Genomic DNA, 18,019 nt, shown 5'->3' on the forward strand with positions numbered 1-18,019 from the left:
CAGGCAGTGCTTAGGGCCCCTCTCTGTGTCTGCTGCACTAGACACCTGAAACAAACAGGCAGTGCTTAGGGTCCCTCTCTGTGTCTGCTGCACTAGACACCTGATACAAACAGGCAGTGCTTAGGGTCCCTCTCTGTGTCTGCTGCACTAGACACCTGAAACAAACAGGCAGTGCTTAGGGCCCCTCTCTGTGTCTGCTGCACTAGACACCTGAAACAAACAGGCAGTGCTTAGGGCCCCTCTCTGTGTCTGCTGCACTAGACACCTGAAACAAACAGGCAGTGCTTAGGGCCCCTCTCTGTGTCTGCTGCACTAGACACCTGAAACAAACAGGCAGTGCTTAGGGTCCCTCTCTGTGTCTGCTGCACTAGACACCTGATACAAACAGGCAGTGCTTAGGGTCCCTCTCTGTGTCTGCTGCACTAGACACCTGAAACAAACAGGCAGTGCTTAGGGTCCCTCTCTGTGTCTGCTGCACTAGACACCTGATACAAACAGGCAGTGCTTAGGGTCCCTCTCTGTGTCTGCTGCACTAGACACCTGAAACAAACAGGCAGTGCTTAGGGTCCCTCTCTGTGTCTGCTGCAGTAGACACCTGAAACAAACAGGCAGTGCTTAGGGCCCCTCTCTGTGTCTGCTGCACTAGACACCTGAAACAAACAGGCAGTGCTTAGGGCCCCTCTCTGTGTCTGCTGCACTAGACACCTGAAACAAACAGGCAGTGCTTAGGGCCCCTCTCTGTGTCTGCTGCACTAGACACCTGAAACAAACAGGCAGTGCTTAGGGTCCCTCTGTGTCTGCTGCACTAGACACCTGATACAAACAGGCAGTGCTTAGGGTCCCTCTCTGTGTCTGTCTGCACTGGGCATCTGATTCAAACCGGCAGTGCCTAGGGTATTTCTGTGTGTCTGCCTGTACTAAGCGTGATATAAATATGCCGAGGTTGCGGTCTCTCTCTGAGCTATCTCCCAACTCTAAGCGTGTAATACAAACGGCAGTGTTTACAGCATGTTTATTAGTTTCACTTTTACATATGATACATTTGAACTCAAAACACCTGGATTCCATCGCTTGTTACCTCATATATGGCTCGGGTATTGCCTTGCGGGGTCACAAAGAGGCTATTTCCGAGCGCCTTGAGGCGTCGTCACCCCCCTCCCCAAGCCATGAGGGTCTCATCACTCGGTTTCTGCCGCGTGCCCTAGCCTCCCTGCTACCCCCTGAACCAATGGGTATCCCTTCGATAACCATCGGAAGTGCATTGGAGATACAGAGAGCCCTATCTGGGCCTCCCTCGAATGATTAGCTTTTATGGCCTCGCTGGTTCGTGACGTGCCGGTAGCTCTTGGCCTGTGCCGAGTGAACCTGCCTATCAAGGTGGACATAGTCTCTTCACCCGAGAGGCGAGCCGAGGCACGTGTGAATGTTTTCTCTCTGGCGCTGCTACTTTGCACTTGCCCTGCTTGTTGCAGAAGCACGAGCCTGGGAAACACCAGGGCGGGCTCCGCTTTCTTCCGGAGTACTCTGTGGATCGTCCAATGGCGTCGGTTCAGCTGACTCAGTTCTTACGGAGGCTGCTGGAGCGGTGGGACAGCCGGTAGGTGAGGGTGAGAGGTTTGTGTGCATGGCAGCTGCGTTGCATTGATGTGATTGACTCCTTATCTGGAGGCGGGCACTGGACCTTTGCTCCTGTTATTCTGGCGGTGCGAGAGCTGTGGTACGGATTGGGCATATGACGCGACGCCACGTAACGTTTCCAATGCTGGGCTTTCATTTGACAACCAGATGTGTTCTAGGAGTGAATTTGCTTCCATTGGACTAATGGGGCTAATACATGTGGGAGCAATGATTTGTAACAAAAAAGATCCAGACTGTCAGAATGGTGCACTGCCACCTTGGAGTGCGGTAACAACTCTAGTGATGTTAATAACTTGTTACAATCAAGCACTGCACCCACTTCTCACCAGCACTCACCCATGCCAGTGTATCCTGGTCTTCAAGAACTGCTTTCTTTCAATTAATCTTTATTCGGATATAAGAATATCCATAAAAGAGCATGACACACAGAAACAAGTAAAACATTGCTTCTACAATTAAGCAAAACAGCGTCACTAAACCGTCATGGACGTGAGAATTAGTTAGGACCACTAGAGAAGTGGGACTCTGAATATAGCAGCATATTATGGTAAAGTGCAAGGATTTGACAAGTTGAAGCGGGATAATATATCATGGCCCGGGCCAATGTAAACAACATAAGACTCCCTAATAACATTAGACCAGCCATTAAACAATATTGAACGGATCCTTGGCTGGTGCAATATTAAAAAGGAGGCAGAAAGTATGCATTAAAACTGCTACCGGGACTAATTAAAGAATAAGAAACATTCATCATAAAATAAGCATTCTTCTAAAGGATTGACACCACTGCAGGAGGCTACACCATACCTGGATTTCTCCCTGATTCTTGGCCCACGCACGCTGTCTGTTTCCCTCCCGCCGCCGCAATACAAACGCGGCCGCTGTGCGGAGGGGAACTACGCTTCCCAGCACCCTCAGCGCTGGAACAGGAAGCGGAACAGGAACCCGCCCACCGCAGTTTCGCGCTTGGAGTCCTTTAAAATCAATCTGTGTCACTGGCAGAGCGGGCGAGCATTCTTCTAAAGGATTGACACCACTGCAGGAGGCTACACCATACCTGGATTTCTCCCTGATTCTTGGCCCACGCACGCTGTCTGTTTCCCTCCCGCCGCCGCAATACAAACGCGGCCGCTGTGCGGAGGGGAACTACGCTTCCCAGCACCCTCAGCGCTGGAACAGGAAGCGGAACAGGAACCCGCCCACCGCAGTTTCGCGCTTGGAGCCCTTTAAAATCAATCTGTGTCACTGGCAGAGCGGGCGAGCATTCTTCTAAAGGATTGACACCACTGCAGGAGGCTACACCATACCTGGATTTCTCCCTGATTCTTGGCCCACGCACGCTGTCTGTTTCCCTCCCGCCGCCGCAATACAAACGCGGCCGCTGTGCGGAGGGGAACTACACTTCCCAGCACCCTCAGCGCTGGAACAGGAAGCGGAACAGGAACCCGCCCACCGCAGTTTCGCGCTTGGAGCCCTTTAAAATCAATCTGTGTCACTGGCAGAGCGGGCGAGCATTCTTCTAAAGGATTGACACCACTGCAGGAGGCTACACCATACCTGGATTTCTCCCTGATTCTTGGCCCACGCACGCTGTCTGTTTCCCTCCCGCCGCCGCAATACAAACGCGGCCGCTGTGCGGAGGGGAACTACGCTTCCCAGCACCCTCAGCGCTGGAACAGGAAGCGGAACAGGAACCCGCCCACCGCAGTTTCGCGCTTGGAACCCTTTAAAATCAATCTGTGTCACTGGCAGAGCGGGCGAGCATTCTTCTAAAGGATTGACACCACTGCAGGAGGCTACACCATACCTGGATTTCTCCCTGATTCTTGGCCCACACATGCTGTCTGTTTCCCTCCCGCCGCCGCAATACAAACGCGCCCGCTGTGCGGAGGGGAACTACGCTTCCCAGCACCCTCAGCGCTGGAACAGGAAGCGGAACAGGAACCCGCCCACCGCAGTTTCGCGCTTGGAGCCCTTTAAAATCAATCTGTGTCACCGCCACGCGGGGACCGCACGCGGGACTGCGCCGGGAGAAGCCCGGGACAAGGGCGGGACCGTCTGAGGCCGTCCGAGGTTGGACTAGGTTGGGTTGGGCCAGGGACCCTGCCTGAAAATCTATTTGTACTATTCCTGTACATACGAGCAGCTTGGTCTAATTAGGGGAATTATATCATCTATTTGAATCTTGTGCTCCAAGTGTATTGATTACCTCAGCCACCTTATTGACCTTACTCATGCCTGGAAAAAAACAAACCCCAGCTAATAATACTATAGATAATTATCTTATCCAAGTTGTGGCTAAAATTAACAGCGACAGGAGATCCTCACTGGGATTAGATCTATCTAACCAATTCCATATGGCCGACAAAGAGTATGGGGATTCCTCGGCTTTACACAATAGTAGTACATCTTGTGTGGCTCATGACCCTCTTTACGATACAAACCCCATTTTGCCTAGTGGCACAGTTGTTCTTACTGAAGCCAACAGTGATAGCGAAGGGGTGTCAGTGACATCTACCAACATCGAGTCCCCTTTTTCTACTACCCCTGTTCCAGCCCCGAGGGTTACTAGGGGTAAAAGCAAGGTTATCCCAAAACGAGGGGGTCTAAGATCTGGCAGAAACAAAATTGCAACCCCCTCGAGGAAAATATCAGAGGACGAGGAGGAGGAGGTTGATCTGCTCAGTGAAGCTCACGTTACCCTTTCTAACGCTCAATTTACTAAACTATGGAGCATGATGGACACAACAATTAAAGGTATAGTTAAACCCCTGGTTAGTAAAATTGATAAATTAACCGCTGAGGTCAATAGACTAGGTGGTTTACTAGAGAAAACTTTGGCGAAGATAGGAAATATTACTGAAGTTGCTGTATCTAGGGTAGAGCCAGTAATGAGTAAAACAACACTTGTTGAGAATAGTGGATCTCTCTCTAATCCTGTACCACTGTCTAATGTACCTAGTGGTGCCCTTGTAGATACACCCCCTGTCTCTGCCACTAATAATTTTAACATGGGGAAAGGGTCTTTTGAGCTTGTAGTTGAAGCCTCTCCATTAGTTCTTGTCCTTGCAAATGTCCCCCCTTTGGTTTCTGGGGAGGTCGAATCTGCCCCTTCTTTATTAAATAAATCTTTATCGTGGCTTACTAACAACATGGTAATATCACCTTGGGGGAAGCAACAATTATCTGTAGAACTTGTTAATGCCAGAAGGGTTGAGTGGATTGGTAATAGCGTTAAGAGGTTCAGAGGGGATTGTGTTATTCTTACCTTCACTGACCCCGAGGTTTTATCAAACATCTTGCCTAACATCTTGCCTCCACAGCGAAGGTCAACTTCAATTGTACCATTGACCCTGGACTTCTTTTATCCTAGGAAAGGAAGAGGTCGGAATCCTAGTATTCTAAGAACTAAATGGAATGTTGTGACCAATAGGAGTAGTAATGATGCTGGATTTCGCGAATGGGGTCTCTGTGTGGAAAAAGGTTTTCTGCCCTGTCAAACCTGGATGCTTGTGATTGACAACCATTCCACCATTTATCTGAGTCACACTGTATTGATGAGCTAGGTCAACAAGTAGGTACTCGTCCTGAGATTGTTAACACGGAGGCCATAGCTGGTTTAATTACTGAAAATGTAAAATACAATGGTTTAAACGATACTGCGATGAATGGGCATGACTCTAGCCCCAAACCTGTAATGGCACATGATATTGGGAATTTATTATCCTGGAATGTGGCTGGGCTATGTTCAAAGCTGGATTGTGGAGATTGGTTTAGGTTTGTTAGCAATTTTGACGTTTGTATTTTTCAGGAAACATGGGCTTGTGACCCCGCTTTTGCTTTGGAGTACTTAAATTTTCATGTACCAGCTTCTAAGGGCCCTAAAGGGCGTCCGATGGGGGGCCTTACTATATGGGTCAAACAATCTTTAAAGGTTGTTGTAAAAAATATGGAGACTGGTCAAAAAGATATTCAGCTCATTAGACTTACGAGTAATTTATCCTTATCCATCGATATTTATAACATTTATGCCAGAGGTGGAAATGTAGGAAAATCTGAGGTTCTTCTTACCCTGTATAATCTCCTTGAGACACATTCTAGTGGGAAAAACATAATAATTGCAGGTGATTTAAACCGTACGTTTGAACCTCTAGACACAGGCGAAGCCTTCTTAGGTGCAGAGGAAGACAAACAATGGGACATCCCCTTACTAGATACTATCCCAGTAACTCGTTGGACAGAGGATATTCTGGGTTTGAATGCAATGTGCCTTGAACAAGGGTTAAGAGCTTTGAATGGAAGGACAAAGTCAGATAGAGTACCAGCTATGACCTTTAACAATGGGAGAAGCAAAAGTCGTATCGACTATATCATTTGTAGCTTTTCCCTTTGGCCAACTGTTAGAGATATGGTTGTATCAGAAATGCCAGAGAGTGACCATAATCCGCTATGTGTTACTCATAAATGGTGGCAGTCTGAATCCAATGCTTCTATTCCTCTGGATGATTGCCTACCCCCGCTTATTGTACCAACAAATGATATGCGTAGGCTAAGATGGACAAGTGTTAGGACGGACCAGCAAGCTATAGAAAATATAGGAGTTGCGACCGATAAGGCCATTACGGCCCTAGACGGTGAAGCAGGGATCACTTCAGGTCAAGTCAACACTATTGAAGTACACGAGTCTCTTTTCCAAGAAATTAAAAGCTACTTTCTGAAACCAGTAAACTCTAAGGTGACACGTGTTCATAGAGCAACTAAATGGTATAACCATGCTTGTAAGGTGGCACGAATTTCTTTGGGAGTTGCAATCAAGAGCAAAAATCTGGGGGCCATCCGCTCTGCCAGAAAGTTATACAAAATTTGTATTGCCAAAGCAAAAAAAGATTGGGACGAAGCCCATTGGGATAAGTTGAAGTGTGCTAGTGATCGAAAAGATTCTAGATTATTTTGGCATATTGTCAAATGGGGGCAAGAAAGGTCTGAAGAGGCTTGTAATAATAATAACCCGCAGGATGCCTGGATAAATTTTTTTAGTGATCAGTACGCCACCAGGGATCAGATTGTAAATAACATCAGCCCTATCTATATAACTTCTGAGGACAATGTCTTCACGAAGGGTGAAATTCTGTTGGCCCTCATAACTGTACATAGTGGACGTGCTCCTGGCATTGATGGAGTCCCAGCGGACGTTTTCTTAAATGACACTGGAAGGTGGTGTAAATATATTCACTTGTTAATAAACCACATAGCCTAGGGGTGCAGCTATCCCGGTATCATGGAGGGGTGCTGTTATTATCCCTGTGTACAAAAAGGGTGATCGTTCCCAGCCTTGTAACTACCGCCCGATTAGCCTAATCGATACAGTGCAAAAAATCGTTGGGCGAGTGATTGTTAATCGATTGCTCGATTGGGCGGAAGAATTTAATATTCTTTCTCCCTTTCAGGCTGGGTTTCGCAGGGCCACTAGTACTGTGGACCAAGTTTTTCGGTTCCAGCTGATCCAGTGGAGGACTGTGGTGCTAGGTGGGGGCAGTCTTTATGCGGCTTTTGTCGATTTGCGGGCTGCCTTCGACCTGGTACCAAGGGCGAAACTGTGGGAAGTACTTGTGGCCTTAGGGGTCCCAGGAGTCTTGTTGACTATGATCATGAGATTACATGAAGGCACCTATGCTAAAATCCAATGGGGTGGATACGGTAAAGACACAGCCGAATTTCCTGTTGAGCGTGGGGTTCGGCAAGGGTGCTCAATGGCACCAACTTTGTTCACCCTTTTTATTAATAGCATTGTCCCCCGCGTTCAATCACAGGCAGTGGATGCTCCCTCTCTTGCAGGTGTAAAAGTTCCGATTTTAATGTTCGCCGATGACACGTTAATTTTATCTAAAACTCCAAGTGGACTGCAAAAAGCATTGGACATTTTCGATAAGTTTTGTGGGGATCACGGACTGGAGGTGAACGCGTCTAAAACAAAACTCATGGTTTTTAATCCGTATCGAAATCTTAAACCTAACATTACCATGAGCGGACGCACTCTTGAGGTTGTATCATCATTTACATACCTGGGGATCCTTATTTCTAATGATAATAGGTGGAACCAGCATTTAAATATTGCAATTTTAAGGCATAAGCAATTAGCTGGAACCATTATTAAGGAGCATAGGAAATCATTGACTAAACCGATCAAACCACCCCTGCTTATATATGAGGCAAAAGCAATTGGGTCAGCATTATATGGGGCTGAGTTATGGGGGCATGAAAACCTACAGGAGTTACTAATCTCAGAGAACAAATTTTTTAGGAAACTAACGGGTACCCCACAGAGTAGTCCGTTATTGCCTCTGAGATACGAGCTTGGCAGGAAAGAAATCTCGGAAATGGGCAAACTGCGACCAATTTTATATTGGCGTAGGTTATGGACCACACCTGAGCTCACTCACTATGCGGCCGGGTTCACTGACGTTATTAAAGCAGATTGCTTTAATAAAATTAGATGGTTCAAATTATTAAAACTTGCACTATCTGAACTAGGCCTGAATGCACTATGGTCCGACCCAGCTGGGGCATCATTTCCTAATAAGACTACCCTAAAAAATATTTTTGGGGAAAATGTTGCTAATAAAAGTTTGCTCAGTATCAACTGTGGGTCCATGACTGCTAGTTTTCTTGAGGTTAAACTGTACCCCATGTATGAACTGTATTGGGATTATATATCCAAACCTTTGGATAGGAAACTGCTTTTTCAATTAAGGGCGGGCTCTCTTCCTCTTCGTAACCTAACATCTAAGTGGAGGGAAGGAGGTCCAGCAACATGCCCAGCTTGTGGGGTAGGTAATGAAACACTTGGACATTTTTTGTTCTCCTGCAAACCATACTCTACTCCTAGGCGTGTTTGGTTGGCACCTATGTGTAGGAACCTGGGTACTAAAAGTAGTATGGTGGCTTTGCGCATAGTTAGATCGACTACATTAACTTGGATCATAATTGCCACCGCTAAGTATCTGGGGTGGGCATGGATAATCAGGCAGAGATTGCTAGTCCGGTGACTACTCTCTGCCTAGACGTTCAGAGACTGCTAGAGTACTGTCTATTCTCTGTTCAGTGTAATTTATCGTGTCATCTGGAAAAAATTTTAAACGATTCTTTTTTAGTATAAAGATTTTACAAATTATACTTAATTGTATCATCAACATCAATGAACTTTACACCTGTGAAATGAAATTCTAAATGGTTCTTTTATTAGTACAAAGATTTTATAAACTGTACTTAATTGCATTATCAATACTAATGAATTTTATTCCTGTGATTATGTATATTTCTTTTCTGAAAATAATTTGTATTCTTTTTAGAAAAGTGCGTATGTCAATTTGACATCTCAGATTTAATTGTTTTTTATTATATGTTTGTATGTTTGCTTTTATGAGTAACACTCGAATAAAGCACTTTTTGACTTGACTTGCTAATAAAAACTAGAAACCCGGGCTATATTAAAGCAACATACACATCTGTACCCCATGAAAACAAGGGTGGCTACTTCTCACTTCTAGTATTCCTTAGTTTTACAGCTGATCTTAAGAAATTCACAGTGCTGAACAGCGTAAATGGGTCTGAGGAAAGTTTCAGGAACAAAAGTGCCACCTTAACCTGGCTAAATTTGGAGCGTCTTAAAACAGTTTTTAAAAACAATGACCTTGGGTACGCATAAAAGGGACAAAGTAAAACAAAATGGAGAGTATCTTGCGGAGATCTCAAGGTCCCTTTGTGTCAATGTCTGCTGTGAACCCTGCAGGAACTGATAAAATATGATGCAAAAGATTCAGTCTAAATCTGGTCATTAAGAATCTATCATGTTTGTTGTATGTGTTAGACAGATAAAATTCCATTCCCGGCAATGATTTTGTTAGCAGGTGGGCTCTCACTGAGACTTTCAACAGTTCTCTGTCCTCCCTTTCGCATGCAAAGCGCCGTAGAAATTCAGTCTTTATAGCACCCTTGTCTCGGGAAGTGAGTGTAGAGGGCTCATCAAAATAGTTAGCATAACTCAACCATTTCAGGGTATCCCTTACATGTTTGAACCAGGGTATCCGATGACCTTGTTCCCGAGCAATACAATCCTAAAGTATTTGTCTGCTTAGACTTGCCTCAGGGTTAGTCCATATTTTTATCCAGCATGTAATAGGTTTGAAACTTAACTTTTCACTAATATAGGTGAGGCCTAGCTCCTAGCTCCTCATGAACAATGTGGGAAGGCGTACTTTGGGGTACTTGCAGGACCCCTTTGAGGAACTTATTTTCCTCAGTTTGAATCAGTGTCTTTCTTTCATTAACATGCATGCTTGCCTTAGCCTTGATCTTGCACTCTAGTAAAAAGCAAAACTCTTGCAAGTTTTGGAAGATGGTTAACAACGTAGGCAGGACACAAAATCACTTGAAAATTGCAGCATCAGAGAAGTGACCTGGGCTGATTATCTAACTCAGCATCTTGGATGTGGTGCTAACAACCAATTAACACACCACATGGTGGAATCCCGCGCATTGTGTGCCACTGCGCCACTAGAATATCAGCAAGGCTCAACTCCCAAGACAACATGTAATTTACATCAAGCCAGACTGCCAGAATTATCACCGCAGGCCAGTGCAATGGGGCACCTAGGCCCAATGGGGTACCTCAAGTAATTTTTAAACAAAACCCACCCTACTGGGGCAAGAAAATGCAGCTTGTTTCTAACAACGTACTTTTGCAAAATCGTAGTCCCGAGTCTTGGAAGGGATCATTCCTATCCCTATATTCAAAGGAGGTAATAAAAATAACCCTGCAAAATAAAGATTACTTGCACTGCTTAATAATGACTTAATATACTTTTTATCTTTTCTGCTAAAAGAACTGATAACCAGAGCAATGAAAATCAGATCATACTGCTCAATCAAGCAGGGTTCAATAGAGGCTTTGGTGAGCAAGCCTGCAGGTCAGGCGAAACGCGTCCAGCAGCTGACAAATAAATCTATTTTGCAGCACAAGACACGGCGTCGTCACTCCTTATTAAGGAATATTGGCAATTCATTACGGACCTTGCAGGGTTGGTCCGACAAGACGACGCGTCCTTTGCTTTGGAGATGCGGCAGGATTAACCAAGCGCCTTCCCGCAAAGTACATATATATATATATATATATATATATATATATATATATATATATATATATATATATATATATATATATATATAATCTACTGGCAGTCGCCAGTAGATAGTTATAGTTAGGACCGTGTTTCCATAGGAAATCTGCAACATTCTATTTGGAATAACTTTGGCGTCGGTCGACGAATCCTCGCGAAATTTTCAAAACTAATGGGGCGCTACGCTCCGCTCCTACCCTGAAAGTCTCGGGGGGATTCGTCAAGCGGGGGCTGAGAAAAAAGGGGGGTCCCAAAACGCGTTTTCCCCATGCATTTTCCCATAGGACCTTTAGTCCGAGCTACAGCCCGAACGGCTGAACAGAATTACTTGAAATTTGGCAGAGAGGTAGTCCTCAGGTCAAGGATGTGCCTTTTGTAGGTCTGGTGTAAATCTGTTCAGTAGGTCCTGAGAAAATAGCATTTAAATCAATATATATATCTGTAAGCGCGCTCCGTGCGCTTACCGTAAGCTTACCGTACGCGTACAGTGCCGTGCGCGAGCTCAATTCTGATTGGTGATGACATGACTGTAAACATTCGGATCGGTCGAAATCAGGAAGTGTCGGCCGCCATTTTCTGTCTCTCGCACTGAGAAACAAAGGTGGGGAACGTGAAACGGGGGCAACGAAGAGAGTTGCAGACCCCCTAGTGTTTGTCAGGGGGTCCAAGAAGGACCCAAAAGTACGAAAAATTAATTTAATAATTTTTTTTTAAAAACGCGGGGTACGCGTACGGTAAGCTTACCGTACGCGCACGGCAAAAAAAAAAAAAAAAAAAAAAGAAGAAGTAACAATCACATTTATTAAATAAATTAAAGGACCCACAAGGGAGAAAAAAACAAATGTTACTGCGTAAAAAAAGGCGAGGCGCGCACGGCATGGACTGCGCAACGTGGGCGCTCGGTGCGCGAAGCGCACCGCGCGCCCACAGCGCGCGCACGGTGCGCTAAGCGCACCGTGCGCGCAGGGTGTGCGCATAGTGAAAAACCAGAAAAAAAAATAAAAAATAAATACATAACTTAGCATTTAAAAAACCGTACAAATTCACTGAAAAAACCATAGGTTTCACACACGTTATAGTTAGGAATTATCATTTACAAAACCTTGCAAATTCACTTAAAAAACCATAGGTTTCACACATGTTATAGTTAGCTGTACATTTCACTCGTAAAAAACCAATGAAATTCCACGTTATAGTTAGATCAGGTAACTATAACTTGCGCGACCGCAATCCACAATGTGTAATTTCAGATGTCATCATTGATGTCATGAGTGATGTCACTGACCATGTCATGAGTGATGTAATATGTGACGTCATCAGCAGTTTATTGTGGGCGCGCAAGTTATAGTTACCTGATCTAACTATAACGTGGAATTTCATTGTTTTTTTACGAGTGAAATGTACAGCTAACTATAACATGTGTGAAACCTATGGTTTTTTAATATATATATATATATATATCTAACTGAAATCATAAACATTCAAGCCTCAGTTTACTCAGATGCTAACATGGGCTCAGACTTCACACAGGCAAGCTATCCCCACAGTTATGCATGTAGAGTTCACAGGCTAAGGTATTAACCTCTCTAAATCATGGCATCTGAGCTATCCCTCAGGTTACACAGATTGGACTAGCCCAGACCTCAGACAGCAAATCTGTTCTTCATACTACATAGTTCTTACAGACTCAAACTTCAGGCAACAGTCCTATCATTTAGACATCTGAAAGCAATACCATCCCCCAAATTGCACGTATCTTGCAGTCTCAGGCCTGTTATAGCACAGCTGATTCCAGGTTACATTTCCCTTACACCATCAAATTGATTACATGCCTTAATTTTAAGCGAGAGATACTCATGAGGGATAATGATATGGTCATAACAAAATTATGACCCACTGAGGGACAAAATCATCAATGGGAGATGCAGTTCTTCTAAATACCTTGTTTCACTAATAAACATAAGTTGTAAAAATTGTTCCATAGTGAGTGCATTATTTAGGTGTTTGTTCTTTACTTCAGACCTGGTATTAAGACTGGGTTCTTTTAAATGTTATAATTTAGCTGTAGCGGTTGGGGAGGCCTTAACCTAGATGCGTGTTTTCTATGTGGTATAGATGGTATAGGTTTTCTTTGTGAAGAAAAGAAAAAGATTAGTGATTTAAAGTGTAGCTGGCGAAAACAGAGAAACCAGAAACTTACAGTCGGAGGGGCATATTATCAAGACAGGCGATAAAATTATCGCCGCTTTAGCGGCAGAAAAATGTGAAGGACATCTAACCTGAGCTTCAATTGGAATTCCAAAGAGCATATTATCAAGCCCATTATCGCCGTTTTAGTGGCAGTTTTCTGCCGCTAAAGCGGCGATAATTTTATCGCCTGCCTTGATAATATGCCCCATAGTGTTTATAGGCCTCTTTGAGGAATGAATGGATGTCCACTGACTGCATTCTGGCATGGAAAGACACAGATGGACAAGCCTTTAGAAGGGCTTGTTGTCCACACCTGCGGAGTGGTATCTTTTAAAAACTGTGCAAAGCACATAAAACCTTATCATGGCTACCATTAAATAATGATAGCCAATGTTGGAGGAGATACAGTGTCTGCCACAACCCACAATGAAACGTCATCAACATCTTTTCAGGTCTGGCCAAGAAATGGCTTCATATGCATCGCCAACCTCCTAGATACATACATACGCGGAATACTTTTGTTATCTTCATCCACTGGTCTATTATTGCGTCATTCATATTAGCTCTTTTGCTCTGTAAAGAAAACCCTTTGTTCTTGATCATAAGCGGATGTGCACCGAAAAAGATGTGCACTTCATATTTTTTTTGCCCATTATTGAATATTTAAACTATGTCTTCAGATTATAATAATTAAAAGCAATAGTATATTTTCTTTGCTCGATTCAGAATCCTATTTTTTGATGTGATTAGAAGTAAAACTAAACGGTTTCTGTATATGTAAACATGCCAGCTAGGAAACACCTGTGCTGTCATATTTAAATGATATGCAATGGTTATCATTAATTTAAAATGTTGTATTGCACGTCTTTTACTTTTTGTGGCATGTGTGCGCAGTAAAAAAAAATAGCTATTGTGCAAGCTTGCCAGTACAGACCTACTGGCTTTGCCAATGGTTCTTCATGGTTGGTGGAGCGCGGGGCCAATCATGGGTTTCCCACACTGTGGCTAGGATATGAATCAACTTAAAATTCAAATGAAGCTTACTGGCAAGAGAAATTACACCAATATTGTCAAAATTCATACAGAAACACTTTGCAACAAAACCAATAGATGCAGCAGCAGTATCTGGACACAAGTGTTATTCTGTTTTCATGCACTGGTGTACATAAATATTTTGTGGACTGTCATCCTGGAGGTTGTATATCGGGTGTGATTTGATGACAGGATGATACATATCTTGCAGCCATTTTAGTTTAATTTTTACGTTCTCTTTAGGATGCTGCTGTTTTTCATTAACATTTTTTAAAGTTATTTTCAGCTCGCTTAAGAAAGTAACACATGTTTATCTGATACTATCTTATCTTATAGAGCGTATGAGAAAATGTCTCTCAACTTATATTTTTCTCTTGTCCCCCTTAGTTCTGAAGCAAATCTCTCTGGGTTTGCACGTGTTTGTGTTGATTTATTTTGAGCTCCCATTTTGTAACTAGGAAGCTTTTATCTTGTGATTGAGTGCTCCAGCTAACTGTACACGGGCTGAGAATGTCAGTCAATCAGTTTGTCTTGAACAAAAGACTATAACCGTTTATCACAGCAACAGGACCATGGTAATTTCCCAATTTATTAGCAGCGGTGTTCTACAAAAGTGGGGTCCTGGGCAATTGCCCACTTTGCCCATGACTTAATACATCGCTGTATGAGACTGGCAGTATTTTTACCAGGCTCCATCCTACCTGGCTTTGTTTGGATGGAATAGAAGACCAGTCCGTCTCAGTGTTCACAAAAGTGTGCCAAGAGAAGTATTCCACGGTTACCTTGCTGCCACTTCCACATTGTGGAGTTTGAAAGTGGGATTAGTGCAATCTTCAAGTAAGTAGTTTACTGTGCACAAAATTGATTAAAATCATTGCATAAACGAGACCAGTATTTACGACATGCACAGTACATTGCTTTTAAATGATGTTAAAAGGATTGCCTATCCCATGTGAAGTTTGAATTGCTGGGTACATTTCTGTTCCAAAGTGCTACGTGCTGAGCCACAGTAATAAAATATTACCAGACTTAATGACCGCGAGGTAGCCATTATAAGATTTTATGGTTACTGGCAGTGTTATGTTATAAAGTGCTTCGTGACAGGCTGCAATACAATGTTTTTTGCTGGAGCGTCCCAATGTCAGCGGTGCGGCTCTCTAAGCCACTCTGTTGTGGCCACTTGCACGTGCTTATTTCCACCCTTGGACGAGATAGTGAAAATGCTCTTGTCACCATAATGGCCGTTCTGCTAGTGATAGTCCTTTTAAGGTCAGTAGAGTGATTGCATCTGACCACTGTGTGCCAAAATGCTTCTTCAGCACTTCGGCGTGAAGGTCATGGTATTAAGAGCCACAGGTCCCTTGCACAAACCTAAGGCTTAATTGTGCCACTACAGTGAAAGGTCTGTGACATCGTGCACAGACTATTGGTTGCAGCGGGTTGCTCATTCTGCTCAAATTGAGGTGCCAGGCCTTCTGATCCACCACCAGTTTTTAACAACCTCTCAGCTCGTATCGCAAATGTTACCAGCTGGAAGCTTAACACTGCATCATCAGATGTAAAACTTGTGAGGATAGGTTGACCCCTGTTAATATAGGCTGTGGTGGAGTAGGTGCCGTCTCTCATAAGCTGGTTTGAGACAAAAGCACACAATATGAGTTATGTCCTGATTTGCATCCCCGCAGAGCCGACACAGTGGCAAATTGAACACTGTGCTCCAGGTTGGCCTGTGGACAGAAAAAAATAATATGCCATACCAATGCTTAAGAATTTTTCTTTCATGTGTATGGGATAGCCAGTCTGGCTTCGGTGTCAGGAGATTGTAATTGTTCAAAGCCATCCATCCATGCCGTCTGCTAGCTAGGGAGGCTTTGTCTTCAATGAGTGACTGTACGTTGACTGATCTATTGATCATTCTTTTAAAGACCGAGTGACCTGTCGGAGCTTCCCAGTGCTCTATGGCACCTAGGGATCTCGGTGCCTGGATTAGATATTGCCATGCTGGAGACTTAGTGTGACCTGACATCTCCTTACATATTAGCTGGTTGAGTGACCTTACCATGGTATTTTTGGTTTTTACAAAGTCTGCTTGTCTAGCTAAGGATTATTTCTTGATTCCCAGCTCAAGCTGAAGCTGCACCGGTGAGACGTTTGTTGGTAAGTGGAACACGTACCTTAGGATCCTAGAAATTATTTATTCTAGTAGTAAACTGTTCCTCCCTTTCAAAGGTTCACTGCCATAAGCTATCGTTGCGACGAGTTTGGCTTCCATTCCTTATATTAGCGGTGATAGAGTTGGACCTCTCAGTGTTTTATAAAGGGTCTTTAAGGCTACAGTTACCCCCATCCCTTTCCTTTTGATATGCGCCTTTTCTGCGTTGAAATTTCCTTTTTAATCTTACGCAATCCTAAAGTATTTGCAATCATTCACTTCAAGAGGCTTGTTTCCCAGGTGCCAGCCAAAGCTGTACTTCCTTTTACCATTGGCTGTCATTATTTTTGATTTTTTATGCTTTATTTCTAGGCCGTTCGGGTCACAAAATACTTTAATGACTGTGAGCAGTCACGGTGAAAAACCTGAAAAAAAAAAATATTAATAAATACATAACTTAGCATTTAAAAAACTGTACAAATTCACTTAAAAAACCATAGGTTTCACACACGTTATAGTTAGGAATTAGCATTTAAAAAACCTTGCAAATTCCCTTAAAAAACCATAGGTTTCACACATGTTATAGTTAGCTGGACATTTCCCTCGTAAAAAACCAATGAAATTCCCCCGTTATAGTTAGTGCAGGCAACTATAATTCACGCGACCGCAATTCTCTGCTGATGACGTCAGATATTACATCACTGTATTTAGACACCTATTTACCCATGTCTTCTTCCATTAATCTTTAGCTATACATAAATTACAAATATTTATTTTTCAGAAAGACACATATGTAATCAGTGATGTAATATCTGACGTCATCAGCAGAGGATTGCGGTCGCGTGAGTTATAGTTGCCTGCACTAACTATAACGGGGGAATTTCATTGGTTTTTTACGAGGGAAATGTCCAGCTAACTATAACATGTGTGAAACCTATGGTTTTTTAAGTGAATATATATATATATATATATATATATATAACAAGTAATTCTGTTCAGCCGTTCGGGCTGTAGCTGTGTCTAAAGGTCCTATGGAAAAATGCATGGGGAAAACGCGTTTTGGGACCCCCCTTTTTTCTCAGCCCCGCTTGACGAATCACCCCGAGACTTTCAGGGTAGGAGCGGAGCGTACCGCCCCATTAGTTTTGAAAATTTTGCGAGGATTCGTCAACCGGTGCCAAAGTTATTCAAAATAGAATTTTGAGATTTCCTATGGAAACACGGTCCTAACTATAACTATCTACTGGCGACCGCCAGTAGATAATATATATATATATATATATATATATATCGCAAACAACACTCCTTCCACTTCTACCAAAGCCTCGGCAGCGAAGAAAGAGAAACGAACCACTTCTTTTTTCCAGGCAAGATGTTTATTTAAAACCTAGCAGCAGTCAACAGATGACGCGTTTCGGGCTTAGGCGCCCTTGTTCACATATATACATAAAAGATTAAAGTCAGAGTCTGTGACTTCAGTGCTGACCTCAACTATATGAACCTCAATGCTGTGTAGAGCGCTTAGATGTCTTTGAAATTAGTGCAAACTCATACAGTGTTCCTGGAAAGGCTGCAGTGCACCCCACTTCTTTCTTAAGTGAAGTATATATATATATATTTTTAAAATATCTTTATTATTCAGCTTGCAAGCAGTAAAAGCAGAAGACACCTCAACATGAGGGGCATCATGCAAGCAACGATTTTTCATCACAGGATATTCATACAAGCCGTTTTATTATTATAGAACATAACCCAACATGGAATATCCCCGCAACTGCAACCCTCCTCCCCCTCAGCACTTGGAATATCATTTCAATAAGTCTTGAATAGC

General features: G+C 43.4%; 1 protein-coding gene across 1 annotated transcript in view; it reads left to right on the plus strand.

Annotated features, from left to right (window-relative positions):
* The first annotated feature begins 1,447 nt into the window (after positions 1-1,447).
* The window catches only part of SLC6A4 (solute carrier family 6 member 4), a 534,306-nt gene continuing 517,734 nt past the window's right edge, over positions 1,448-18,019 (plus strand). Inside the window, exon 1 of the mRNA XM_085649232.1 lies at positions 1,448-1,597. Coding sequence (XP_085505358.1) covers positions 1,539-1,597 — 59 coding nt within the window. The 5' untranslated portion in view covers positions 1,448-1,538. The remainder of the gene's footprint in view (positions 1,598-18,019) is intronic.

The sequence above is a fragment of the Triturus cristatus genome, chromosome 3_2, assembly GCF_964204655.1.
Source record: "Triturus cristatus chromosome 3_2, aTriCri1.1, whole genome shotgun sequence".
In the NCBI taxonomy this organism is placed as follows: domain Eukaryota; kingdom Metazoa; phylum Chordata; class Amphibia; order Caudata; family Salamandridae; genus Triturus; species Triturus cristatus.